General features: G+C 42.2%; 1 protein-coding gene across 25 annotated transcripts in view; it reads right to left on the bottom strand.

The window, feature by feature from the left end:
• Nucleotides 1-1,600: 1,600 nt before the first annotated feature.
• Nucleotides 1,601-25,637, bottom strand: part of RIMS1 (regulating synaptic membrane exocytosis 1) — a 564,390-nt gene continuing 540,353 nt past the window's right edge. For all 25 annotated transcript variants that reach the window (XM_090034746.1, XM_090034752.1, XM_090034757.1 and 22 more), the window contains 5 exons: nucleotides 20,140-20,281; nucleotides 9,698-9,810; nucleotides 5,427-5,528; nucleotides 4,163-4,302; nucleotides 1,601-3,798 (listed from right to left, as the gene is read on the bottom strand). In XM_090034746.1, coding sequence (XP_089890872.1) covers nucleotides 3,580-3,798; nucleotides 4,163-4,302; nucleotides 5,427-5,528; nucleotides 9,698-9,810; nucleotides 20,140-20,281 — 716 coding nt within the window. In that variant the 3' untranslated portion in view covers nucleotides 1,601-3,579. The remainder of the gene's footprint in view (nucleotides 3,799-4,162; nucleotides 4,303-5,426; nucleotides 5,529-9,697; nucleotides 9,811-20,139; nucleotides 20,282-25,637) is intronic.

Below are 25,637 nucleotides of genomic sequence, written 5' to 3'. Positions count from 1 at the left end.
TAATTACCTATGTGACTCTGCTGTACAATGCAAAGAGAAGAGAGAGGTAAGTGCATAACCTATGTTTCCTATCTGCCTTTAAGAATTTTAAGGACCCTGGACTAGATTCTCTAGCCTGATTGCTTTTTTCCTGTACTTAAAGATATCAAATTAGAAGTGGGTTTCAATGTAGAGGTTAAAGTAAACTCCTGTCATGGAGAAAATGAATGTCTGATTATATCTAAGGCCAAAGACAGTCATTACATCTTTAGTGTAAAATACGCCTTTGCAGTCTATGAAAACCGAGCGTATTGTTTTTCAAGCAGTTTGTAGCACTACAAAGATGATGAAAGTGCTACAAACTGTCAGCACTTTCAAACAGTTTCTTCTTGGCAGCACTACACTACATATAATGAGCTTGCAGTACTAAGTAGCATGACAGGAGTCTGTAGGACCTTCAGCATCCCAGTTCTCCACTCTCCTTCTCCATATCAAAAAGGAGGTAGAGGAGAGTCACAGGTTCCCTGAAAATCTGCTGCATGACTTGTTAAACTCTATCCAATTCCTTCTAAACCCTTCCTTCTACAGGTGTTACGAGTGTACACCCACTTTTCTTTTTAATGGTCTTGATTGATGTTCCACTAATCAAGCTTGTCTTTACCAACTACTTTTAACTCATTCCAATAGAGTTATATTTGTTTTTGCATTGATCTGAAAATGAATACAACCCTAGGCCCCTAGCACATTAGTAGAGCTTCTAGTTGATTTTTACCTGGAGAAAAAGGTGCTGCATTACATATGATGATGCACATCACCATCAAAATCCTAGATCCACCAATGCCTGAAGAGTCCAACAATTCTTCATTTTTGGATAGAATATCCAAAGCATTGAGATCCATGAAATATTTATTCAAAAAAGCTGTGAAGATTTTGCAATAGAATAATCTCTTCTGTATTTCAGTATAACATCCCAAATATACACAATTAGAACTCTAAAATTCCTTTTTTGTTCAGAGATATATCTTTTTCAATTATTTATTTTGAAGATGTATCTTGTGCTCAGTTAAATGAAAGTTGTAAAAGCAAAGCTAGACTGTCTTTATGTTTTGATACCTGGGGGATATGGAAGACTAAAATCTAACAAACCATACAATTTTTGCTTCTGTAGTAATAAAACTTAATGCCAAATTCTGCTCCTACTTACAACAGCATAAATTTGCATTATTCTGCATTTAAATGAATGCAAGGGATCAAAAGTTGTCCATATTATTTACATAGCACTGCCAACAATAAGTGGTGGCAAGTTCTAATATGTGCAACTCCAACACATCAAATTATGGCCTTGTATAAGCAGATACAATCCCATTAAAGCCAGATGAGTTCAACATGGTTTTACAAGGTCTTAATTTGGTCCACTGATTGCAAAATAATTGCATGGATATTAATGAGGGCACAATTTGGACTCCTCTTTGGTGGAAAAGAATCCAACTTCACTTAAGGTTACATACTAATACAAGGTCTGGATCTAGTTCAAGATCTTAAAATAATTGTTGAAATTGCTATTCCTCATGGAATCACAGATGAACCTCAGGACACATGGAACACAACAACTCCATTGGACATGAAAAGGAAATTTTATTAAACATGTTTACATAACATGAGTTGGAAGTTCATTTAAAAGCACAGGGGAGTGTTAAGACAAGTGGTCAAAATAGAAAGATACTACCGAATTATCATTAGTTGATTTTTTGGCCACTAAGACAGAACAGAATCTAGTAGTAGTGTACCAATGCTTCAGTTCTTCCTGCTCAGCAGGTCGAGCAGTAATCAAACTGTGCCCTATGGAAAGATGGGCAGAATAGTTCCGGCATGGTAAATAATAATAAATCGTTCACTTGGTGCAGGCAGTATGTCTATGAATTAAAACCTAGTGTGTACACAATCTCTACATGTGTTACAGCCCCACAGTAGGAATCTACACCAAAATATTTATTAGAAGGAATTTGGTCCGTACTACATCACGTTTTCCATAGGGTAAAAAATAAAGTCCATCTATAGACATTTAGCACCAGACTCACAGACCTAGCCTGGCTAAAACCTGCAAAATGTCTATAAGAAAAATGGATGGCTTAGATTTCTTGGTTACTTCAGTATAGTAATTACGAGCAAACTGTACAAGTACATGCAACATACAAGCTGGCCTATGTGGAACTAACATACATTATTAAATAACCTTTTTTTTTCTTTTTACAAAACGTGCATGCAGCTTTGAACAGTTCCAAGTCATGCTGCTCTATTTGTGTGATCACAAAATTGAATGGCCTGTAAAAGGAGGGAAAACATATCAATGCACCTGCAGAGTCTGCAGTTTTTAGCACATTTACAGAAAATCACAAGAGATTTCAAGGCCAAGAACAACTCAAATGAATAAAATGCAAATTGAAAGTTGACTTTTTTTCCAAAAAAGTAAGATATCTTGCGGTAAAAAATCAAGCTTTGTGCTTGCATCAATCTCAAAGAAATGTAAACTAAAATTTGATAAAAACATTAGTAAGTGCAGAATATTTCAACTGGCATCTCCAGTGAAATACTGAACATCTCATACCATGCTCTATCCAGGGCAGACACATGTGTCTAAAGTGACACATATTAGAGAGGCCTGGGTACAGCTGAAAGTGTCATATGCTCAACCCATTCCTGGTCAACATTTTGGGAAGTCAAATATACATTTATACACATAAACATAAATATTTCCTCTTTGAATCTAGGAAAACTGCATTACCAGTAATATTTTCAATGTCAAAATTAAGACTAAAGCTTTTTTTTCTTATCAGTTCCCAGCATTAGTTGCAGATAGATTTCTTCAAAACTCTTCCATGCAAAAAATCATAAAACAAAAATCATTATGCAAACAGTTTTGCTTTTTTACAAAGAAAAGTTAGTGGTCTGAATTTTTTTAAAGGAATTATCTTGAATGGTCATTTGTTCTGGGTTTCCACATGAAAGACTTTGAAGAACCAGAACTGAGAAACAATTAGAATCTCACTGGCATTGCGTCTGGTACTTCTGGCTCTTGAACACTTTAAGGAATGCTTACAGAGATATACTTCAGCCCTTTTTTGTTTGGTTTAGAAAAAGAAAGGAAGGGTCTCTGTTAGCATTATGAAGACTTTCCCAAAACTGGCACAATCACACAACAAAAAATTAGTGGAAGTAACAAATACAGAAGAACTGTTGGAATACCAGGAATTTAACACTGCTTCTGGGCTCTGTCTAAATGTGAAAAAAAACAACATTGTTAACAGAGTGAGAGCTTCCAGTTTTTTTTAATTTAATTCTAATCTAGAGGTCCCACTTTCTTTATAATTGTTATAAGCATCAGTGACTGTTTCTAGTAGACTGACTTCCTGTATTTGATATATTGTTTTTTCAATTTCGTCATTTTTTTAACATAAAATTCAGACATATTTTGGATAACTGCTACAAGCAAAAACTGAAGTGATTGTCTCTCTCCAACAATGTTTTTAATCAATGTATATATCTGATTCCAATTATCGTGGGTTGTAACATTTTTATTAGACAGCCTCTGCTCTAAGTTCACTATGATCTAATGCAAGGAGGCCCAGTTGAACTTTCCAGAGATGATTGGGAAGCCCTGCGAGTCAGGGGAGTCAAGGTTGGATCCACTAGTGATGAGGGTGGAAATAATTTATACCAGCCTATTACCACACTGGACAGATCAAGTTCCTCCAGAAGGATCTGTGCAACCCCCATGAAGCATTTGTGATCCATTCGGCCGTAGTCTCCCCAAACTATCACCTGCAATGGCATAAAATACAGATTCAATACTCTCCAAAAACAATATAATATGCACATATTAATTCATGGTGTAACTCACTACCTGAGTGAACAGGGTCAATGTTTTTCCCAAAGAGAAAGAGAAGGATGCGACTATGGGAAACATCATAGTAAGACTGCATGTTAGATACCATCGGAGGATACAACCACACAGGTGCTTTTCAGAACTCTAATGGCATTGTGAACCACACAGATGTACCAGCTGGTGTTTGTAAAACTAAAGTATATTTGATTAGGGGAGGAGTGACTCATGTACTTAAAGTTAAGTACGTGCTTAAATGCTTTACCAAATCAGGACCCAAAATAAGATTAAGAAATGACTGACCTGAAGGACTTTACCCTGTGGGCTTTCATCAAAAACCAGTGTCTGTTGGTACAAAGGATCAAGGGTCTTCCGTGCAATTCTAGTCTTCTTCTTAGCTATACAGGCTCCATTTTCCAGCAAGTATACTTTGACATACGGAGCTACAAAGTGTAATAGCACAAGTTTATGTTAGGACTTAGGCCTTTCTCACTGAGACTACTGCATGAAAATCAAAAAGAAGCTGACTAGAAAGAAAATGACCAAAACTATTTTAATCACCTGAAGTCAGTGAATTTTACACAGTAAGTAAACAGCGTAGATGGTTGAAATTCAGTTGGATATTTAAAGGTCTTTCAGATTTAATCATCTAAGACATTAGATGTTATGCATTGTTAAGTAATATCTTTTGTGGCTTGTTTGCTATTGCATGGCACCATAAATTTTAATGAACATGTAGTATGTTGCTTTTTAATGTGTGATTAACATGTTAATCACTCCAGAAACATAACATGTGCCAGAGGCCTGGAGTTCAGAGCCATTTCAAAATATAAGACTTTGATGTTTCAGTGAAGCGGGTGTTCAAAGGCGGAACACACAATCATTTCTTTAAATGTTCAGATAAAAAGGCAACTATTCCTTGTTCACCTTTTCCCTCTTAAATGGTTTTAAACAAACATTTTTAGAAAATTCTCAACTAAAATTGTTTTCTGAGTATTATGAAGCACAATGATTTTCCTGGAAAATAAAAACGATTTCCAGCAAAGCCTTCCTCCAACAGTGAAGTTTTCATTATAACAGTATTTTATTTGTCCCCACCAGTAAACCACTTGAGCTTGCAGCTGGTGGTACAGCTTGCTGATTTATCCACAACACTTGTACCACTCAAAGGGAACATCAATTTGCTTGTTTGATATTCCCCTTTCACCTACTCTGCTCCATTTCTTTTCTGAAGGAAGTAACCAAATGCTAAATGTCAATGTAAGGGACTCCAGATCTCTCACCAAACCCACAGTGGGCTATAACACTTCCTTAAAAACTCCAACATGCCTCTGCAGATGTTCCAAGGATGTTTCAGCCTCAGAAACGTTAATTTTATGTGCAAGAAGAGGACACTTTCAAGTGGTTGAACCTGTGTGAAGATGCACACACACCCTCTGTCAAAATGCAAAATAAGTAATGTAAATGTAGTGGCTGTTTCAAGGAGATAAGAAGGTGTCTTCAGATATCTAAACTGCACTTTATGGCATAGTTTGTATTGTGTTCTATTATTTACATTTTCCCTCACCTGGGGTAGATTTGGAGCCAGGTTTTTGCGTGAGTCCTCGGGCTCTGATGACTTCTACTTCTAATTGACCTTTTTTATCCACCATCCCAATCTGAATATCACCTGAAAGGGAGAGGAAAGAGAAAATTTTATTCTATACGCAGTGTTTCACAGTGTGCAGAGCCCCACAAATTTGGAAGATTGGGGCTTTATTCCTGCTTCTGGTCTTTTGTTGGGTGACACTGCCTAGTTACTTCAATTTTTCTATCTGTAAAATGAGGATAACGGATACTTACCTTGTATCAAGTGCTTTGAACATTACTGATGGAAAGTGCTATATAAGAGCTGATAATTATTATCATCCTAAGAAGCCAAGTATAGACTCTAGCCCATTGCCATCACTCAGGCATTGTGGCAGTTATTTTTATTTATAGTATGGACAAATCTAGAGACTACCAACCAGGGACTGATACTGTATTTTGCCAGGTACTAAACAGGGACAGAACCAAATGATGGCCCTGTCTGCAAAGAGGTTATCATATTAATATATAAAAGACACATCTGGAGGCAACAAACCAATGGAAGGAGCACAAGGTAACAGTGGGCGCTGACAGATGGCGGGGGAGGGAGGGGCAGAAACCAAACGCACTTTGCTGGAAGAAGCAATGCGTTAATTTGACCTGGCTCCACAGCATCCATATAGACTGAGTGTTTCAGCAGGGCTTTGTGGTACCTTTATCTGAAGCTGATTCAATTAGCTATTAGGTAAAAGCACCATAAAAGTGCCACTGAAGTGCCTGATGTATACAACATTGGGCAAGCTGGGTCCAACTAATGTGATGCATCTTCTGAGCATGTGCTGGGCTTGGTGTGGGGGTGTGTGGAATTTAAAGGTACAGTGCTGGTTTTGGGGTTTGTTTGTTTTTTTAAGTCTGTTAGCAGCCAGCACTGAAGTCTATCTAACCATTCATTCTAGCTTCTAAACTTTGCAATAGGGAGTGTATTCTATAAAAGGGCTTCAGCAAGTATGGCAGTCACAGCTTCCTCCCTGAACAACACTTTATACAAAGTAACCCTTTGCTTGTGTAAAGAGAACAAACTGCTCCCTGGCATAAAACACAAGGTATCTATCTAAGCTACTTCCTCAGTTCTGAATATTTGGAAAGTGACAGAAGAAAATTTGTCTATTGGATGTTCACTTGCTATTCTGTCCTGGAAAGGAAGACTTTGAATAAAAACAACACTGTAATCATGGGTTGGGTTTCAAAATATTAGAACTCCAGGGCTGCATATTAAGCCACTATAACTGTTAGGGGGGAAAGGTGGCTAGGTATCAAACTAAGCTTCTGGGCTAAAAAATACACAATTAGATAAGTACGATTTGCTTATTATACTTGATGCAAATTGACTACACATCAGTGCATAACCCTAAGTTGAGGACTGACGTTCAGGGCCTATATTACTATACAAAACATTGTTGGCAGTGTTGTTCACAGAATCTGTCGCAGGCCATTCATTATAGTATTATTTTTCAAATGTAATTGGACATGAGATCTTCATATCATTTCTAACAGCATAGTGACTTTGGCTCCTTTAGCACTTGAGATATGACAGGCCAACAAACTGATTTGTTATCTATCAACACTTTTCTTGAGTAAACAAGCTCTGTGTTGAGCCAGAAATAGTTGACATTAAATTTGCACCAGGAACATAGTTTGATGCCATGCATGAAACTAGTATCTTTACCACAACCAGTCAGCAGAGGGAACCACAGCATAGGGACTCCATCTGCAGAGATTAGTATGTAAGAAGCTTACCAAAGAAATTGTTAGGAAGAGTGACTTGTTAGGAAGAAGTAGACAAGGTTCTTTGAGTAAATCTGGTATCTTTTATTAGAACAACTCAAATAGTTGGAAAAATTCTTCTTAGCAAGCTTTCAGGTATGAATACCCTTTGTATGGTTGAGGAAGCACCTGCAGTTGGTGTGTCCTCTTCCTGGATGGACTGAATAGTAAAGAAGCCAGAGGTTGGTATACAGGCAAGAAAGGCAGTTGCCTGCATACCAGCCTCTGTCTTCTTTCCTATTCATTCCATCTGAGAACAACACACACCAACTGCAGGTGCTTCCTAAACCAGATAAAGGGTATTTAAACCCATAAGCTAGCTATGAAGAATTTTTTCAACTATTTGACTTGGTCTAATAAAAGATATCAGATTTACCCAAAGAACTTTGTCTGCCTATGTCCTTAGACCAACATGGCTACAACCCACACCCTTGATAGGAAGAGTGAATTTTCTAGGCCATATCCTCTCCTGATCCTGGAAAGAGGCAGACTACAATAGATGGGAAGAGATGTAGCACTCCAGAACTGCTTTGGAAGAGGCTTGGGTGGGAAAACAACATTGGAATCAAAGAGTGAGGTAAACAGGATCCATCTGGAGGAACTACTGGCTTCATTCTGATTTTATAATAATGAGAAAAAAAGAAGCCAAATATAATATTTAATATTTTTAATATTTCCTATTAAAATGGGGAAAATGTACTGTTAAAAGTCCATAGGCTTTCTGCTCAATAAGATAAGCCAGAAAGCTGTTGTTTGAATTGCTACAGAATCCTATGACTTATGGCTAACTTAATGGATGGAAGAGAAAGCTTCTCTTTTCATTTCTCTGGAGAATTCCTGAATTGGAAAGAGGAACGTCTCCTTCCCAATCTCCCATTGTTCCTCCTGGCTTCCTCTTCCTCCTCCAAGGCAGCTGAGTGGCTCACCCAGAACTTGAGCTCAGTGACTGCTACACTACTTGCAACCTGTGATTTTCAATTCACATCACTTGGTTAGGCCAGTAGGGCTGTCAAAGTTTGTTCACATAGTATCCCTAATGCATGACACCACTAAGTTGTCACATTTCACCCAAGTGCAAACAAAAGATTTTTGGATGGATTCTGTCCCAGGTTGGAGGTTGCTTTGGTGGTGTACACATCATAAGAGCAGCTTGCAAAGGGCTGGTGAGGAATTTCTCTGGTACGGACCGAGCATTAGGGCTGTGCAAAACTTCGGTCCCCGATTCGATTTGGCAGATCGGTGGCCGAATCTCCAAATCCAAACTGAATCAGGAGACTCTTTAAGGTCTCTGAATCAAATCGGAACCCTCCAAATTGATTCAGAGAGATTCAGCAATTCAGACAGACGCAGCTTTAAATATTTTTTCTACATACCTCAAGGTACCAGGCAGCTCATGAATGCTGAGATGGTGGGGCAGATGCATTGTTCCACAGGAGCGTAGGGGCTCCACAGCGCACTCAGCAGCAGACCCAGAAGTGGACCATAAGCACTTCCAGTCCACTTCTGGGTCCACTGGGGAGTGTGCCAGGGTCCCCTCTCCTCCCCCCAGCTCAGTGACTGGTGCCTCCTGGATCTGGGGGGACACCCACAGTACCCCCATGGCCAGTCACTGAGCTAGGGAGGGTGCTGGGGGGCCCCCCACGTGCTCCCCAGCTGACCTGGAAGTGGACAGTCCACTTCTGGGTTCACTGCCGAGCACGCGGAGGGCCCCCCGCACTCCTGTGCAATGCCCAATCCAAAATCCAACTCAGCATCTGAATCTAAATGGAATATGACCCGTTTTGCACACCCCTACTGAGCATAAGACTACCATAAACAGCCCTATACTGGCTTATGAAAGCCCTACTGCAGGGAATATGCTGTAGGTGGAAGGAAGGTGGGGATTATAGTGAATGATACTGAGAAGACTCTGGGTTGCTATGGAGTACAAAGCAGACCGCAGACAACCCCTGTGAGGCTGCTGTAAGAACAGATTTTAAGATTTCATTTGTTATATTAGCAACAACCTAGCAGTCTCATTTATAATCTGATGGTCAGATGTGTTGTAAACATGGAGTGGAGTTTCTAATTTCTGGATTACCTTTAAAATTGGCCAGACAATGCCACAGCTAACATAATCCATGTCAACCATCTGCAAACTCTGCACATTTAAAAGCTGGTAATATGCTAGGAACTGAGAGACAGCAAGGAATAAGAATGCAATGACAGTCCATACATATCAGTTCTCAAGCTGAAATTCTCTACCATCAGCTGATTTGGGAAAACAACAGAGGATGGACTATACCTTTTTTTTTTGTTTAAAGTGAGAGAGGCCACGTCATAGAACATTCCAATTGTATGCAACCTGTTAGCTGCAGGCCACCTGCCCTACTAGGTGCAGACCATCTAGGCTATACTTTGAGCAATGGGATGTCATTTTTCTTACACATGAAAATACAATATTCTTACCCATGGCAGGGGTTGCTAGTGTCTGTCGGCCTACTAGTTGTGCAGGTCCAAGTCCATCAAGGAAATCACTAAATTGACTGTCAGCACCCAGTCTCACTCCAGGGAATATTAAGCTACAGTAAAATAAAACATTAGTACATGTGAGTTTAACAGCAGTTCATAGTGGACAACAGTAATTATCATGGAAGCATGCACACACACAAAGGCCAGACTCTTACAAGTTTCAGGGATGGAAAAGATGGAAAGTGAAATCTTTTCAAAGGAAATTCGCTTTGTTTATATAAACAACTACTCATAAAGGGGCACTACTGTTGTAATAAGGAGCTACCACCCCCGCTACAGGGCCCACATGTCCCACCCCTGCTTCCCCAACACCTGGATTGCTGTCCCACCTGGCCCCATCCCCTGCCAGCTCCTTCAGGCCCCCCAATGGCTGCCCCACCCATCCCCATCCCCCACCTGTTCTCCCAGCCCCACCTAATGGCTGCCCCACCTGGCCTGCTTGCACCCCCAGCCTCCCCGATGGCTGCTCTGCCGGGCCGCAGCCTCCCAACACATTAAAAAAAAAAGGAAAAAAGGTCCCCTCCCCCCTCTTCCAGCCCCCCCGCTCTTCCAGCCCCCCTTGCTTACCAGCAGGAGCCCAGGTCCAACTCCCTGCAAGTGGCAGGCTGCCTGCTCTGCATGGGCAGGCTTTGTGCTTCAGCACCGGGACAAGGGCCAGCCATAGAGATGCTCTGGCTGGCTACCATTACATCTCTGGAGGACTGAGTCTCCAGTTGCCTCAGGTTTTTTCCCCTGCCCTGCTTTTTTCACCTGTCCTGCTTTTTTCCCCTTGCATTTTTTTTGGGGGGGGCGGGGGTCTAAGTTTGCCTGCATGCTGCAAATTTGCAGCATGGGGAATGCTTTTTCTGTTCCTGCATGTGCCTCTTGCAGTGTCTCAAAGGGCTTTGAGATGCTGCAAGATGCACGTGCGTGCTCTTGTGGATGGATGTGCCCATTAGGTCACAGAGTCACACTTCCTCTTCATAGTTTCAAAGTTTCTAGGGTCAGAAGGAACCTGAGTAGATCATCTAGTCCAACCCCCTGCCATGGCAGAAAAGATTACTGGGGTCAAACGACCCCAGCAAGGTGTTCATCTAACCTCCTCTTAAAGATCCCCAGGGTAGCAGCCAGCACCACTTCTCTTGGAAGTTGGTTCCAGACCCTAGCTGCCCTGACCGTGAAGTAGCGCCTCCTGATATCTAGCCAGCTTGTGACCATTATTCCTGGTCACTCCTGGCAGTGCTTGGGGGAACAGGGACTTCCCCAGTGCCTGCTGGTCCCCCCTGACTAGTCTGTAACAGGCCACTAGATCCCCCCTCAGCCTTCTCTTCTGGAGGCTGAACAGGTTCAGGTCCCATAGCCTCTCCTCATAAGGCCTGCCCTGCTGCCCCCTGATCATGTGAGTGGCCCTCCTCTGGACCCTCTACATGTTGTCCACATCCCTCTTGAAGTGCGGCACCCAGAACTGGACACAGTACTCCAGCTGCGGCCTGACCAGTGCCACATAGAGGGGGAGGATCACCTCCTTGGACCTGCTCGAGATACATCTGTGGATGCATGACAAGGTACGGTTGGCCTTCCTGACTGCATCCCCACACTGCCAACCCATGTTCATCTTGGAGTCAATGATAACTCCAAAATCCTTTTCCGCCTCTGTACTGACAAGAAGGGAGTTCCCCAACCTGTAGGTATGGTGCCGGTTGTTCCTCCCCAGGTGCATCACTTTGCACTTGTCTGTGTTGAATCCCATTCTGTTCTCATCTGCCCACCCCTGTAACCTGTCTAGGTCTGATTGTAGCCTATTCCTCCCTTCTAGTGTGCCCACATCCCCCATCAGCAAATTTGAACAGGGTGCTTTTTACCCCCTCGTCCAAGTCACTGATGAAGATGTTGAACAGTGTGGGCCCAAGGACCGAGCCCTGAGGAACCCCACTGCCCACGTCCTTCCAGGCTGAAAATGACCCATCCACCACCACTCTCTGGGTGTGGCTCTCCAGCCAGTTGGCGACCTAATTGACTGTGTGGGTGTCGACACCACAGTCCCCCAGTTTCTTAATGAGAACAGGGTGAGAGACAGTGTTGAAGGCCTTCCGAAAGTCCAGGAAACCTATGTCCACTGCTACCCTTGCATCTAATGATTTGGTGATCTGATCATAGAAAGCCACCAGGTTGGTCTGACAGGACCTGCCACTGATGAACCCATGTTGGTTGCCCCTAAGCATGAAATCCCCTGCTGGCCCCTCATGGATGTGTGCCAGCATATTTTTCTCGAACAGCCTGCCTAGGATCCAAGTAAGACTAACTGGCCTATAGTTCCCTGGGTCCTCCTTCTTCCCCTTTTTGAAGATGGGAACCACACTGGCCCTCTTCCAGTCCTCTGGCACCACACCAGAGCACCACGAGTGTTCGTAAAGCCGCTTGCTCCCCTTCTGGGCACATTAATTTTTCAGCCTTGGCTCCCTAGTGGGCGTGTTTCAAGGGGAACAATGGAAGATGGTCTCTGCATACCCTAGCCCATAGCCTAGGGGATAGGGCACTTACTGAAGAAGTACATTTAAAGCTTTGTAACAACCTGGGCTAGGGACAGACATTCAAAAAGCCTGTGCCTGAACTGATTCAGTCTTTGCAGGTTAGTCTCACCCGGCTAGGCTGAACCAGTTTCCAACTGTACAGACATTCTCTCTGGACTGAGGAAATGCAGGCACATGCCTGCAGTGGCTCAGGCTAGACACTGGGGGCACTAGAACAGCCAGCATGTGGTCTGCTAGCTAATGCTGAGGTGTCCATGTAAGGCAGAGGGGAGAGGGGAATAATATCTTAGTAGGGAGAAGCCAGGCAGATGCTCTGTGCCTGCAATCTGTACCAAGCTCCAGCCAGGAAGCAGAGTGGAGCAGAGAGCCCCACCCAGCCCAGCCCAGCCCAGAGAGCATACCAGGATGCTGGGGTCATCTGGTTTACCAGCAAGGCACCTGGGACAGACATTGCATAAACCAATTTGAGATAAATTGGTTAAGTCTGATTCTATATTCAACCAGGTTTATCTCAAACCAGTTTCAGCCATTTTTAAACTGGTTTATGTGCACTGAACATCTGCTCTGTTACCAGTTTCTGATCACTTAAACTCATTTATGTGTAATGTCTATTCCTAGCCCTGGAGTCCAGGTCTCCCAGTTCCCGGGCAAGTGTTCTAACCACTAGGCTACTGGGTGCTTAGGCTCTCCTCTTTTTCCTCCACCTTTACTTTACACTGAAGTTAATACTACTGTCAAATGTACTGTTTCAGGCAGACACTTAAACAATCTGGGTACTGACGTAGTAGATACATCATACAGAATCCTTCCCTGTAAGTGAATTGCATCCAGACATGACAGAAGCACGTGAGGCTGCCTACAGGGATAGCTATGTACCTTCCCAGGGTATAACAGAATCACACTCCTAAGATCAGATGCATCACTGTGATGCAAGCAGATGTTACTTCTTACACATCTAGCAGGTGGAAGAGGATCTAGTGGGAAAGAAGCTCAGGAAAGGCCAAAAGAGCCTCATTGTAGTTTCAAGAATTTTATTTCACAATACGATAATCTCACCATGGACTTTCTTCATTGCCAATATTAATGAATGGAGATGGGCGTAAATTAGGGGACCACATTAGAACCCCAACGGATTTTAGGAATGATAAAAATCATTTTTTAGTGACTTGACCAGGCCAATCTCTTTAAGGTAAATTTGAATTAAAACAAAACTCCAATTACAGGAAGGTTTCTACCCATCTGGCCCATCTCTAATTTCTGTGAATGACAAACTGTTCAAAGGAAATCAGTACTGGAAAAATTAAATATCATATTTACCTAAAACCAATACAACTGTGAATTTAAGACAATTCCCAAGCAATTAGATTCTATATATGGGAAATTTATAAATTTATTATAATTTTCCATGTATAAATTCTGATTATAAGAGGGACATCTTAATTTTATCCCTACCCCCACTTTTGCAGCAAGGGAGCATGTGGTGGGAGGCAGATGGCTAAGGGGGCAGATGGCCATTTTACCCCTTGTTCTTCCACCATGTGACCCCCTGCAGCCTGCCCCCCACAGTGCCTGTGCTCCTACTCCCGTCTCCTCCAGGTCGCTTCTGCAGCCACCAACCCTTCTCACAATCTCTGTCTCCTGCCTGTTACCCATAGCCTCTGCCCCCCTTGCAGCTTTTTGTTTCCCTACCTGCTGCCTCTGCCCCATCCACTGCTGCTTCAGCAAGAACTTCTGCTACTGCTACTGCATAACTAGACCAGGCCTGGAACTTGTATGTGCTCTGTGCTCAGAGGTTATGGAGCCAGAACTGTGCTTAACTGTAAGTGGCCAGTGAGGGAGGAGGCAGAGGCTTTCTGGGGAAGGCTGCAGGGAGTAGATGCTAAGGGAGGCAGGCATGAAACCTTCTGGCAGGAGTTGTGGCTGCAGGGGCAGCTGTCCCCACATCCTGGTTTATGAAGGGGTCACAGGAAGCTCTAACTGCTCTATGGAAAGAAAACCAAAAGCAAACAGCAATAAATGTAGATATTTAGAATTCATTTTATTATGCTTATAGAGATACTGGCACGCTTCTAGAGTGCTTTAACACTGTAGATAAAACATTCCCTATCTGATCGCTGTCTCTCACTCTCTCTCTCTCTTTTGTTTTAATTGTGGAGGAACATGGATTTTGGGGTATTTTACAGAGTGACTTTAGGATTTTTTTAACATCAGAATTTCTGCTAGGGAGGCAAGTGGCAGGACCGAGGCAGAGGATCCTGCTCAGAGCTGGCACCTTGGACCCAGCTGGAGGTGGCTGATCTGCTGGCCAACTGAGGCTAGGAGGACATGCTTTGAGAGTTCAAAGAAGGCCACCCCCACACTGGGAACATCTTCTGGGCAACAGCTGCCCAGATGGCCAGGCAGGGGACACACATGGCAGCAGTGTTGCACAAAGCCCAACTCTGCAGCTACAGCCCACTGGCAGCTGGCCCAGAGGGGCAGATGCCTCCACTGGCTGTGCAGTCCCCATCCAGGTCTGGCAGGTGCACAGCAGGTCACAGCCAGGCAGCAGCCCCCACTGTCAGACTGCTGCAGTGGGTAAAGGGTGCAGGGAACTCTCAGGGCTGCTTCGGCAGTCTAGCTGGCACAAGGGGTAGTGTCCCCAGGTACCAATTGACTGGGCCGCAGAAGCTCCTGAGAGCCAGTAGCCCTGAGCTACTTGCATAGCAGCCATAATCTAAAATGCTACTTATTTTTTAAAGCCAAAATGGAGGTGCATAAAGAATGTAGGTGTCTTTGTGTATTTTATGGCTGCTGTAAAGGGTGGAATAGTATTGTGCTGAGTAACTTAGGTTATTTCTATATGGTCTCCAGAACATACTCAGGAATGCTACTAGAACAGCAGTTCCCAACCTTGGGGTCACAACTCCATTTGGGGTCGCAACAATAAAAAAATCGGGTCGCAGGGATACTCAACCATGACATATAGGGTTAACAGTATGGCAGCACAGTAAATATAATCCACAGTTAAAGCAACTGAAGTAAATGTCAAAAAAATGCATCTGATAACTTTTTTAGACTTTGTATTCAATATTGCTTTTTAAACCTAAAAATAAGTTTAAATGATTTCAAATAAAAAAAACCAAAAACCAAAAACATTATAATGCCATATTTATGACTTGTTGATCTTGTCTGGATCATTTTGGGGTCACAAAAAATATGCCAGTGTTTAAATGGGGGCATGCTACAGAAAAGGTTGGGAAGTCCTGCACTAAAAGATAATTTACAAGCATACAGATATAATATTATGCATGTATGGCAAGAGGGAAAATAAGGGTGGAGAACCACTTTAATTCCAGTATTTTCTAATTGTTAAGAGTAGACATTGAAAATAGTTGTATACTTTAAGAAAGTCTGAAACTTAACAGAGTGGCAAACTGGTATGTAACAGTAATGCAATTTAAAACTTATCAAATCGCCTCTTAGTTTCCTGTTCTCAAGAATAAATAACTAAAGTTCTTTCAGTCTTTCCTCAGAAGTCAAGTTTCCCAGACCTGTAATCAGTTTTGTCAAACTTCATTGGACTGTTTCTAAGTTGTCTACATCTTTCTCAAAGGGATAGGCCCAAAACTGGGCACAGTACTCCAATGCTGAATAAAATAGGAGAATCTCTTCCCTTGATTAGCAAGTGACATTCTTATTAGTACAGTGAAGCATGCTACTGGCAAGTAAAGCACTCAGTTGGTTCACATTCCACCTATGGTTCACTGTAACCCCAGGTCCTTTTCTGCAATACTGAAGCCTAGTTAGTTGTCCCTAGTCTGTATTTGTGTATGCAACTGTTTTGTCCTAAGTGCAGGCGTTTGTGCCTATGCTATTTGAATTTCATTTGATCAATTTTAGACCGTTTAGACTCATGTCATTGCGGATCCTAGCCCTATCTTCTACAGTGTCCGTAATTCCACCTAATTTAGCATCACCTAGATATTTGCTAAGTGTGCATTCAGTATTGTTGCCCAAATTAATGAAGATATTAAGCACTATTGGGCCCAGGACAGACTCTTGAGGAATCCCACTTGATACCTCCTCCAAACTAGACATATCAAGCCACTGGTGACTATTCATTGTGTACAATGCTCCAGTTATGTATCCATCTTACAGTACTTCATATTATCTTAGCTTACTATTGAAAATATCATGAGAGACGGTGTCAAATACCTTGCTAAAACTGCTATCACATCTACTGCTCTTCCCTTATCCACTGGGCCAGTCACCTTGTCATAGAAGCCAATCAAGTTGATCAGGCATGACTTGCTCTTGATTAATCCATTTATTGTTAAATGAATTGGTTGTTCCTGACTACCTTTTTCTCTTCCAGGTACTTAGAGATATATTCCTTGATGACCTATTCCATAATCTTTCCAGGTATTGATGTCAAACTGACTGGTCTTCTAATTCCTTTGATGCTTCTTCTTCCTCTTCTTAAAGATGGACACAATATTACTCTTGTTCCAGTCATCTGGGACCTCACTTTATCACCACAAGTTCTCAAAGATGATGGCCAATGGTAATGAGACAATTAGACAATTCCTTCAATACTTTAAGATGTACCCCATCTGTCTCTGCTAAGTTGAAAACATTCTGCTTTTTTAAGTAATCCCTAACTTGTTCTTCCACTACTTTAGACTGCCTATCTCCTCCCCAGTCCTTGCTTGCACACTGCATTGGTCATCTTGTAGCTGAATTTATTTGGGAAGACCAAAGTAAAAAATGGCATTAAATACTTCTAGCTTCTCTACATTATCTATTACTAGATTGCTTTCTAGCTCCCGTAAGGAATGCTTGACCTTCCTCCTATTTCTGACATACTCGTAGGGTACTTTTTTGTTGTGTTTTATGTCCCTTACTAGTTGCATTTCAAATTGTGCCTTGCCCTTCCTGATTTTCATCTTGTATGCCTGTGCAGTACCCTTGGTCATAGTAATATGACCAAATTGTCACTTTTCGTAAAAATTTTTTTTTAATTTCAACTCATTGAAAAGTTCACTGTTTAGCCAAGTTGGGGTCCTGTTACACTTCCCATTTTCTCATCACATAGGGATACCCTGCTTTTGCACCCTTAATATGGCTTTCTTAAGGTGGAACCAACTCCCTGAACTCCTTTCACCTCCTCAGAATTGCCTCCCAGGAGACGTTTCCCACCAGTTTCCTGAGTATAATAAGCTCTGCTTTTGTGTAGTTCAATGTCTTTATTCTGGTGTTCACCTTCCTTTCCTTAGGATCTTGAACTCTAGCATTTCATGGTCACTATCACCCAAGATACCTTTCACCTTAACATTCTCAATCAATTCCTTCCTGGTTGCAAGCAGCAAATCAAGGACAACTTTCTTCCCTTCTGGTGGCCTCTCCACCAGTCTCCACTACCTCTGGATGTACTGTTTTTGATTCTAAGCAAAACTGCATCCTGGAACTGAGAAATGTTCCTAACAAAACTTTTTTTGAAACTGTCATATTTCTGCAAAAAAAGTTGGGTTGGATTAAACATGCTTAGTTCAAAAATTCCCAAATAGCTATAAATGTGAAAAAACACTTGATTGAAATGTTCAATCTGAAGTAGAAGTTGTCTGTAACCAGGGGTAGTCAGGAATTTCTTAACAAAATATTGTGTGTCAGAAAATGCCAGCTTATCAAAACCTAAAAATCTTTTCAGCAGAATTGTTGGCTTTGACAACACTTTTGTCAGCAAGGATTTTCAGACCCAAGATGGAATGCTGTTCAAAACCTGTGAACTTCCTAATGCCAGTAATCAGGGCCTTCACTGGCAATTAAGATAAACCAGATTTAAACAACTGTTATGCTTGACTGAGATTAGAACCTGAGGCTCCCACGTACCAGGTGACTGCTGTAGACATTTCATGAATGGACTTCTCTCCCTCTTTCTGTTTAATTTTTTTTTCAAAATATTGGAAGATTTATGCTTCATTTGGATAAGGAAATAAAACAAATGTTGAAAAAAAGTTTACATGGATCAAGATTTCTGTGCAGTCAAGGCCAGATGAATATGCATATTTTGAACCCTTTGCACAATCTACCGAGCATGGCTTCTCTCTCTAGAGTTTCTAGTGGGCAGTTAGAAAAAGTACTACTCTGCCAATTTCTCTCCTACAGGTGCTTATGAAGTACAGCATGAGGCAGAATTACCGGAAATGTTGGAATAGGCAGAACAATAAATGAGTATATTGTTAAAAGCATTATTAAACATCATAATGCATATGCATAAGCAAATCATGGTGTGCATATTAAGGTGGCACAAGCAATCTTACCTCTAGCATTTCCTAAATTTTGGAGTGTTTAAATTTGCACCCTAATGTTCTTTTAAATATAGTTATGTGTTATATTTATAGTTATCCATACGTATATAAATATAGCTTTACATAGTGTATGTATGCTGTCCTGGAGCTGCCTCCATTAGTGTTAACTACTGGTAATGACAAGAATGAACATCAGGCAGAAATCTGCTCACTTCCCATATACACATATCCCACTGATTCTGATGGCAGATATGTAGAAACATTTGGCAATAGGTAAATTATAAACTTTTCTGTTCAAATTGAACATGGATTAGAAAAGAATATTCCATTAAAAATTGATTCTTGGACCTCTGTGTAAAATTTGGAGAGACATTTTTAGTCATATCTTCCTATGATTCTAAGCAGGAAGAAGTATTGTTCTTTGGCAAATAGACCTGGCTATGAAAAGATCATTAAACCATAGTCTACTAGGATTCCATATCTTTATTTTTACATTTTTACATTCATGAGGGATCAGGTCTGAGCTGCTGTAAATCACCATAGCTCCTTTGGTTTCAGTGGAGTAATGTCACTTTACACTGGTCACCTGTTAAAGTAAAGAACCTTACTGAAGTCATGTGAGGCCTGAAATTTATCATAACGGTGAATGGAGCACTCAGTGATTATATCTTTTTTGTTTCTTTTTCTCTCCACCCTTGAAAGAAAAGTACTAGACTGCTATTTTCTCTCTAACCTAAGATATATCTCTTTTCTAATCCTCTCTATGCTGCTGATACATCCCTGACACCTTTTTCTCCCTTCTTTCTATTCTCACTAGCCTACATTTTTTCCGTCTTCCCAGGTAGTACTCTTATGATGCCAAAACCCACTTTCAGAGGATCAAACTGTTTTCAAGACAGCTGCTCTCTAGGTAGCAGAGAATAAAAACAGTCCCACTGTGATATCTGAGGCTAGAAAAAGAACGTATGCCTTTGTTTTCCTTCTCTAAATGCATATGAGAATGGCAACAGAGAATGAAAACAGCTGGGTCAAGTTCCTATGCTTGATTTTAGCTGATGGTAGGACCTTCAGTTTATCATTTTCAATAGGAGCTGTGCTTGGACCAGCTCCAAATTAAACTTTTTTTAAATACAGAGTTACAGACCGCTAGTTCCTATTAACAGGTGGTTTTCATACTACATCTAAAGTTTAATTCAAGGCTGATCCAAGCACAATGCATAGAGAGGGTAGACACACATTTTGTTTCCACTAAAACTAGTTATAATTTTAGCTCTCTTTTCAACACATGGCTAGAAAATTTTAAAGTGAAGAATAATCTGTAACAAGTGCTATTGCAATATGAGTTAATAACATGAATATGAATTAATTTTAGTTAAAACACCTGAAACTTTTGGAATATGTGAATATTTTTGGAAGTGTAAATTTTGTTCAAATAGCAACTCCTAGTCAAATGAACTAAACTGGGCACTGTTACGTACAAACCAGGTTCTCCTGTGAGAGTTTGACTAGCATTCTTATAAGGCTAAGAAGCTCACATATACTTACTTCTACATCACTACATAATTGTAATTCCACTTACTTCCCCTCAGAGCTGTAACTGTTTATGCTGCCATCAGTAGACTCCCGACTTGGCTGCCGAACCATACGATTCCTCATTTCTGCTGCCATTCCTGTTTCTGTGCTTCTTTGTATCGTGCTTTTCAGCTTCTTGTTGCCAGCCTCTGAAAGCAGAAAAACAGAAGTGTGCATTATAATCTCTGTTTCATTGGGGTTTTGCACGTTTTTTCGGTTTACATTTTTTATGGTTCCATTTACAAACAAGGCCTTAAAAACTTTATAATGATCAAATACACTTTTTTTTCACCTTTTGAGTCCTTATAGTTTGATGGATGCCTGTATCCTCAGAGAACTTTAGATGTGGTACTGTTATGCCCCAAGTGAGAACTTGTACCCTACATTTGTTGGTGAGGATAGCAACAGTACCTTCTGAGGCCTCTATTGCAAACTCTGCATTGGGTGAGATATTGGCCACCCCATTATTCCAGTAGGATGGCTGCAAAAATATCTTAAGATGCTTTTAGCTTTCATAGAAAATTTTAAACAAACTAAAAATCCTGAAGCTCATTCAGGCATGTAACTTGTAAGTAGTAAGGCCAAAGAGTCTTTGCGTCACAGATACAAGGTCCATTTTTTTAAATGAAAAAAATGGGACTTTTCCTAACAAAATGGTTGTGAAACAGATCTGTGAATTCTGCAGAAAAATCTGATCTTGGCACTTCCCACGCCAAGGTGTTAACACCCCAGTGAAAGTGAATGAAAGCACTGTAGCCTGATGGCTAGGTATCTGAGATTGTCCCATAAAGAAGATAGATTGCACTTCCATTGTTATTTCATGAATTAGCCCTTTCAGAGTTACTTCCATCACAGACGATTACAAATGGTATTTGATTTTCACAATGAAAAAATATTGTTATGCCAGAAAAAGCCTCCAAAGTAATGGCTGAATTATAGAATCATAGAAAATGAGGGTTGGAAGGGACCCCAGGAGGTCATCTAGTCCAGCCCCCTGCTCAAAGCAGGACAATCAGCAACTAGATCAACCCAGCCAAAGCTTTGTATTGCCAGGTCTTAAAAACCTCCAAGGATGGAGATTCCAGCACCTCCCTGGGTAGCCTGTTCCAGTGTTTTACTACCCTTCTAGTGAGAAAATTCTTCCTAATATCTAACCTAAACTTCCCTTGCTGCAACTCGAGACCATTGTTCCTTGTTCTGTCATCTGCTGTCACTGAGAACAGTCTAGCTCCCTCCTCTTTCAAACTCCCCTTTAGGTAGTTGAAGGCTGCTATTAAATCCCCCATCAGTCTCCTCTTCTCTAGACTATATAAGCCCATTTCCCTCAGTAGTTCCTCATAAGGCATGTCCCCCAGCCACCTCACCATTTTTGTTGCCCTCTAATGGACTCTCTCCAATTGGTCCACATGCTTTCTGTAGTGGGGGGGCCCAAAACTGGACACAGTACTCCAGATGTGGCTTCACCAGAGCTGAATAGAGGGGAAAAATCACTTCCGTTGACCTGCTAGCAAAACTTCTATCAATGCAGTCCAGTAGGCCATTAGCCTTCTTTGCAACAAAGGCATGCTGTTGGCTCATATTCAGCTTGTTTTCCACTGTAACCCCCAGGTCCTTTTCTGTAGAGCTGCTACCCAGCCAGTCAGCCCCCAGGCTGTACTGGTGCATGGGATTGCTCTGTCCTAAGTGCAGGACTTTGCACTTGTCCTTGTTGAACCTCATGACAGTCCTTTTGGCCCAACCTCCAATTTGTGCCGGTCACTCTGAATTCTAGCCCTAACCTCCAGCATATCTACTGTATGCTGACTGTTTCTAGTCACCTTGTTCTCCTCCAGGTGCTTTGAGATGGATTCCTTGAGGATCTGCTCCATGATTTTTCCAGGGACGGAGATGAGGCTGACTGGTCTGTAGTTCCCTCGGATCCTCCTTTTTCCCTTTCTTAAATATGGGCACTATGTTTACCCTTTTCCAGTCATCGAGGACCTCTCCTGATCACCATGAGTTTTTAGAGATGATGGCCAATGACTCTGCAATCTCATCAGCCAACTCCCAAAGCACACTTGGTGCATCCTGTCCGGGCCCATGGACTTGTACATGTCCAGCTTTTCTAAATAATCACTAACTTGTTCTTTTGACACCTGCTCACCTTCCTCCCCAAACTGTGCTGCCAAGTGCTGTAGTCTGGGAAATGAACTTGCCTGTGAAGACTGAGGCAAAGAAGGCATTGAGCACTTCAGCCTTTTCTGCATCTTCTGTCACAAGGTTGGATCCCCCATTGAGTAAGGGACCCACACTTTCCCTGATCCTACTGTGGCTACCAACATACTTGTAGAAACCCTTGTTGTTACCCTTCAGATCCCCTGCTAGCTGCAACTCCAGCTGCACTTTGGCCTTAACTTTATCCCTGTATGGCAAAGTAATGCTCTTAAACTCCCCCCTATTTATTTGTCCAAGTTTCCACTTCTTATAAGCTTCCTTTTTGTGACTTAGTTTACTGAACAGTTCCCTCCTAAGCTAAGCTGGCCTTCTGCCATACTTGCTAGTCTTCCTGTGCACCAGGATGGTTTGTATCTGCCCTCTCAGTAAGGTGAATGCATTCCAATATTAGTTTTGAAGTTGAAATCTAGTAATGGTCTCATTTATGATCAGCACTTTCATTCATAGTCAAAATGTGGAAACATACCTTGCAACTTTCACTTGTCAGACTTTTTGTATTTTAGGACAGTATCTAAAAATGGCTTCCAAGTACACCTGCTTTGCAAGTTCAACTGAAGTTGAAATGTTTTGCTTTCTCTGAGTGTGGAGTCAAACACAATTTATGTTTGAGATAATGGTGAATGATCACAGAGGGCCCAATCCTTGCTTTATGAAACAGTAAAGGATATGGTAACCCACATTGGAGATGGTAAAACTTGATACCGTTGGGGACAGGTAGGTTCCAGTTATGTAGTCCAGACCTGTAGTAGTACTGGTAGGAAGGATGGAGAAGTCATCCCCTGGGTATTCTTTCCAGACCCTGAGAACACCTCTCTTTCTCCATGAAGAGAACACAGGAGTTACAACAGTAATGATCGTGGAGCTACCATGATGACACTAACACATGGCCAGGATGGATTCCAAAACAAATGGAAAAAAACCTGGTACCTCATTTTGGGTGAGAGAGAGACGCTATGAAAAGATGACTTCTTCACTGATTATTATTGGGCAGAGGACTTTTTGCTCTAGTTTGCAGTGGTCATTTGGGAGATACCTTCATTGGCCAATGCCACAGCTCAGTCTCAGCTAAGCAAAAAATCCCCCAGGACAGAAGAAATCAATATCTCCAATGATTATAACAGAGGTAAAGCATTTTCATTTCCTTTTGAAGCTCCCAACTCCCTAGTTTTACTGTAAGCCAAAGCATACCATTCAGTACTCCTAGCTCACATAGCTAAGCAGAATTTCCTCAATGTCCTTGTGTGAGTTTGTGTGAGTCAGAGCCATGGATCCTGCTCCTAAGCTGTGTGTAGGCAGTTGGGGGTCTTGCTGCATGTTATACTTAGGACATATTTTATTTAGATCATAGTAAACATACTACAGGCTAGGAAGTTTTCTGAGTAATTGCCCAGTAATACTTACCACAGCCTAAATAAAACACAACCTAAGCATTGGAGCCCTTGGAGACTCCTGTGGTGTGTCATAGTGCCTGGGAGTGACAGAGAGCTGCTTGTTGGTTCCAGCCATGGCACCGCACCAAAACTGGTTCAACCTGTTTGTCATTCCCAGCCACACTCCCAATGGAGTCTCCTGATTGTACCACCTCTGTGGAGCAGTTGGACTTTAGTGCAAACTGATGTATCTGAGGAGAACATAAATAGCAGCAATGAGAGTTGGACGTGGCACATTTCTCTTAGCTAAAGCCCCATATATTCAGCATTCCAGCATTTCCTGCAGCCAAGTGCTTGGTATTTTGTTTTCTGTTTCCTTGCCCTGATGGGACCTGTCTGAAGTTGGGTTCCTGCAAGGGAGAACTCAATTACACTGCATAATACCTGCATTGTTTTGTGGGCATGGCCGGACTGGGGAACATGAGCTGGAGTCCATACTACAGTCGATTAACAAGGGGAGACCAAAGTATAGGGTGGTCAGCAGGTTTGACATAAGAACAGTGCTACAGTCAAGGACTGGGAAAGCAAGGAGGTGAGTCAGCAAAATTAGTTACAAGCTCCTCCAAACACTGTTGCAAATGAAAAATGAGATTCTGGACTTTAGGAAGGCCTTCGACACTGTCTCTCACCCCATTCTCATTAAAAATTAGGAGTTTGTAGTGTTGATACCTACACAGTCAGATGAGTTGCCAATTGGCTGGAGGGTTGCAGCCAGAGAGTGCCGGTGGACAGGTCATTTTTGACCTGGAGGGATGTGGGAAGTGGGGTTCTGCAGGGCTTGGTCCTCAGGCTTGCACTGTTCAGCATCTTCATCAGTAACTTAGACAAGGGGGTGAAAAGAACCTTGTTCAAATCTGCAGAACTAAGACATGGGGAGAAGTGGGCATGCTAGAAGGGAAGGACAGGCTGCAATTGGATCTGGACAGATTACAGGGGTGGGTGGACAAGAACAAGATGGAATTCAATACTGACAAGTGCAAGGTACTGCACCTAGGGAGAAAGAACAATCAGCATACCTACAGGCTGGGGAACTCTCTTCTCATCAGCACACAAGAAGAAAAGGATCTTGGAGTCATAATAGACTCCAAGATGAACATGGGCCACCAATGTGGGGATGCAGTCAGGAAAGCTAACCGCACCTTGTCATGCATCCACAGATGCATCTCAGGCAGGTCCAAGGAGGTGATCCTCCCCCTCTATATGACATTGGTCAGGCCACAGTTGGAGTACTGCATCCAGTTCTGGGTGCTGCACTTCAGGAGGGATGTGGACAACATTGAAAGGGTCTAGAGGAGGGCCACTCGCATGATCAGGGTGCAGCAGGGAAGGCCCTACGAGGAGAGGCTACGAGACGTGAACCCGTTCAGCCTCCACAAGAGAAGGCTGAGAGGGGATCTGGTGGCTGTCTATAAACTGGCCAAGGAAGACCAGCAGGCAATGAGAGAGTCCCTGCTCTTTGAGCACTACTGGGAGTAACAAGGAATAACAGCCATAAGTTAACAGAGAGTAGATTCAGGCTAGATATCAGGAGGCATGACTTCACAGTCAGGGTGGCTAGGATCTGGAACCAACTTCCAAGGGAAGTGGTGCTCACTCCTACCCTGGGGGTCTTCAAAAGGAGGCTAGATAGACACCTAGCTGGGGTCGTTTGACCCCAGTACTCTTCCTGCCCACGGCAGGTCGTCGGACTTGACAATCTGCTCAGGTCCCTTCCAACCCTACCAACTATGAAACTATGATCTCGCCGCCTGGAAAACATTTTGGAAATTAAAAATCACAGAGTGAGCCAGACTGCCCATGCAGCATAGTGAAAAACCTATCCCTGAAAATTCTCACTGTTGAAAACAACCATTGATTAATA

This window comes from Crocodylus siamensis, chromosome 1 (genome assembly GCF_052110815.1).
Source record: "Crocodylus siamensis isolate JL-2025a chromosome 1, ASM5211081v1, whole genome shotgun sequence".
Lineage (NCBI taxonomy): Eukaryota > Metazoa > Chordata > Crocodylia > Crocodylidae > Crocodylus > Crocodylus siamensis.
The sequence above is the reverse complement of the archived record's forward strand: the minus strand, read 5'-3'. Positions and strand labels throughout refer to the sequence as shown.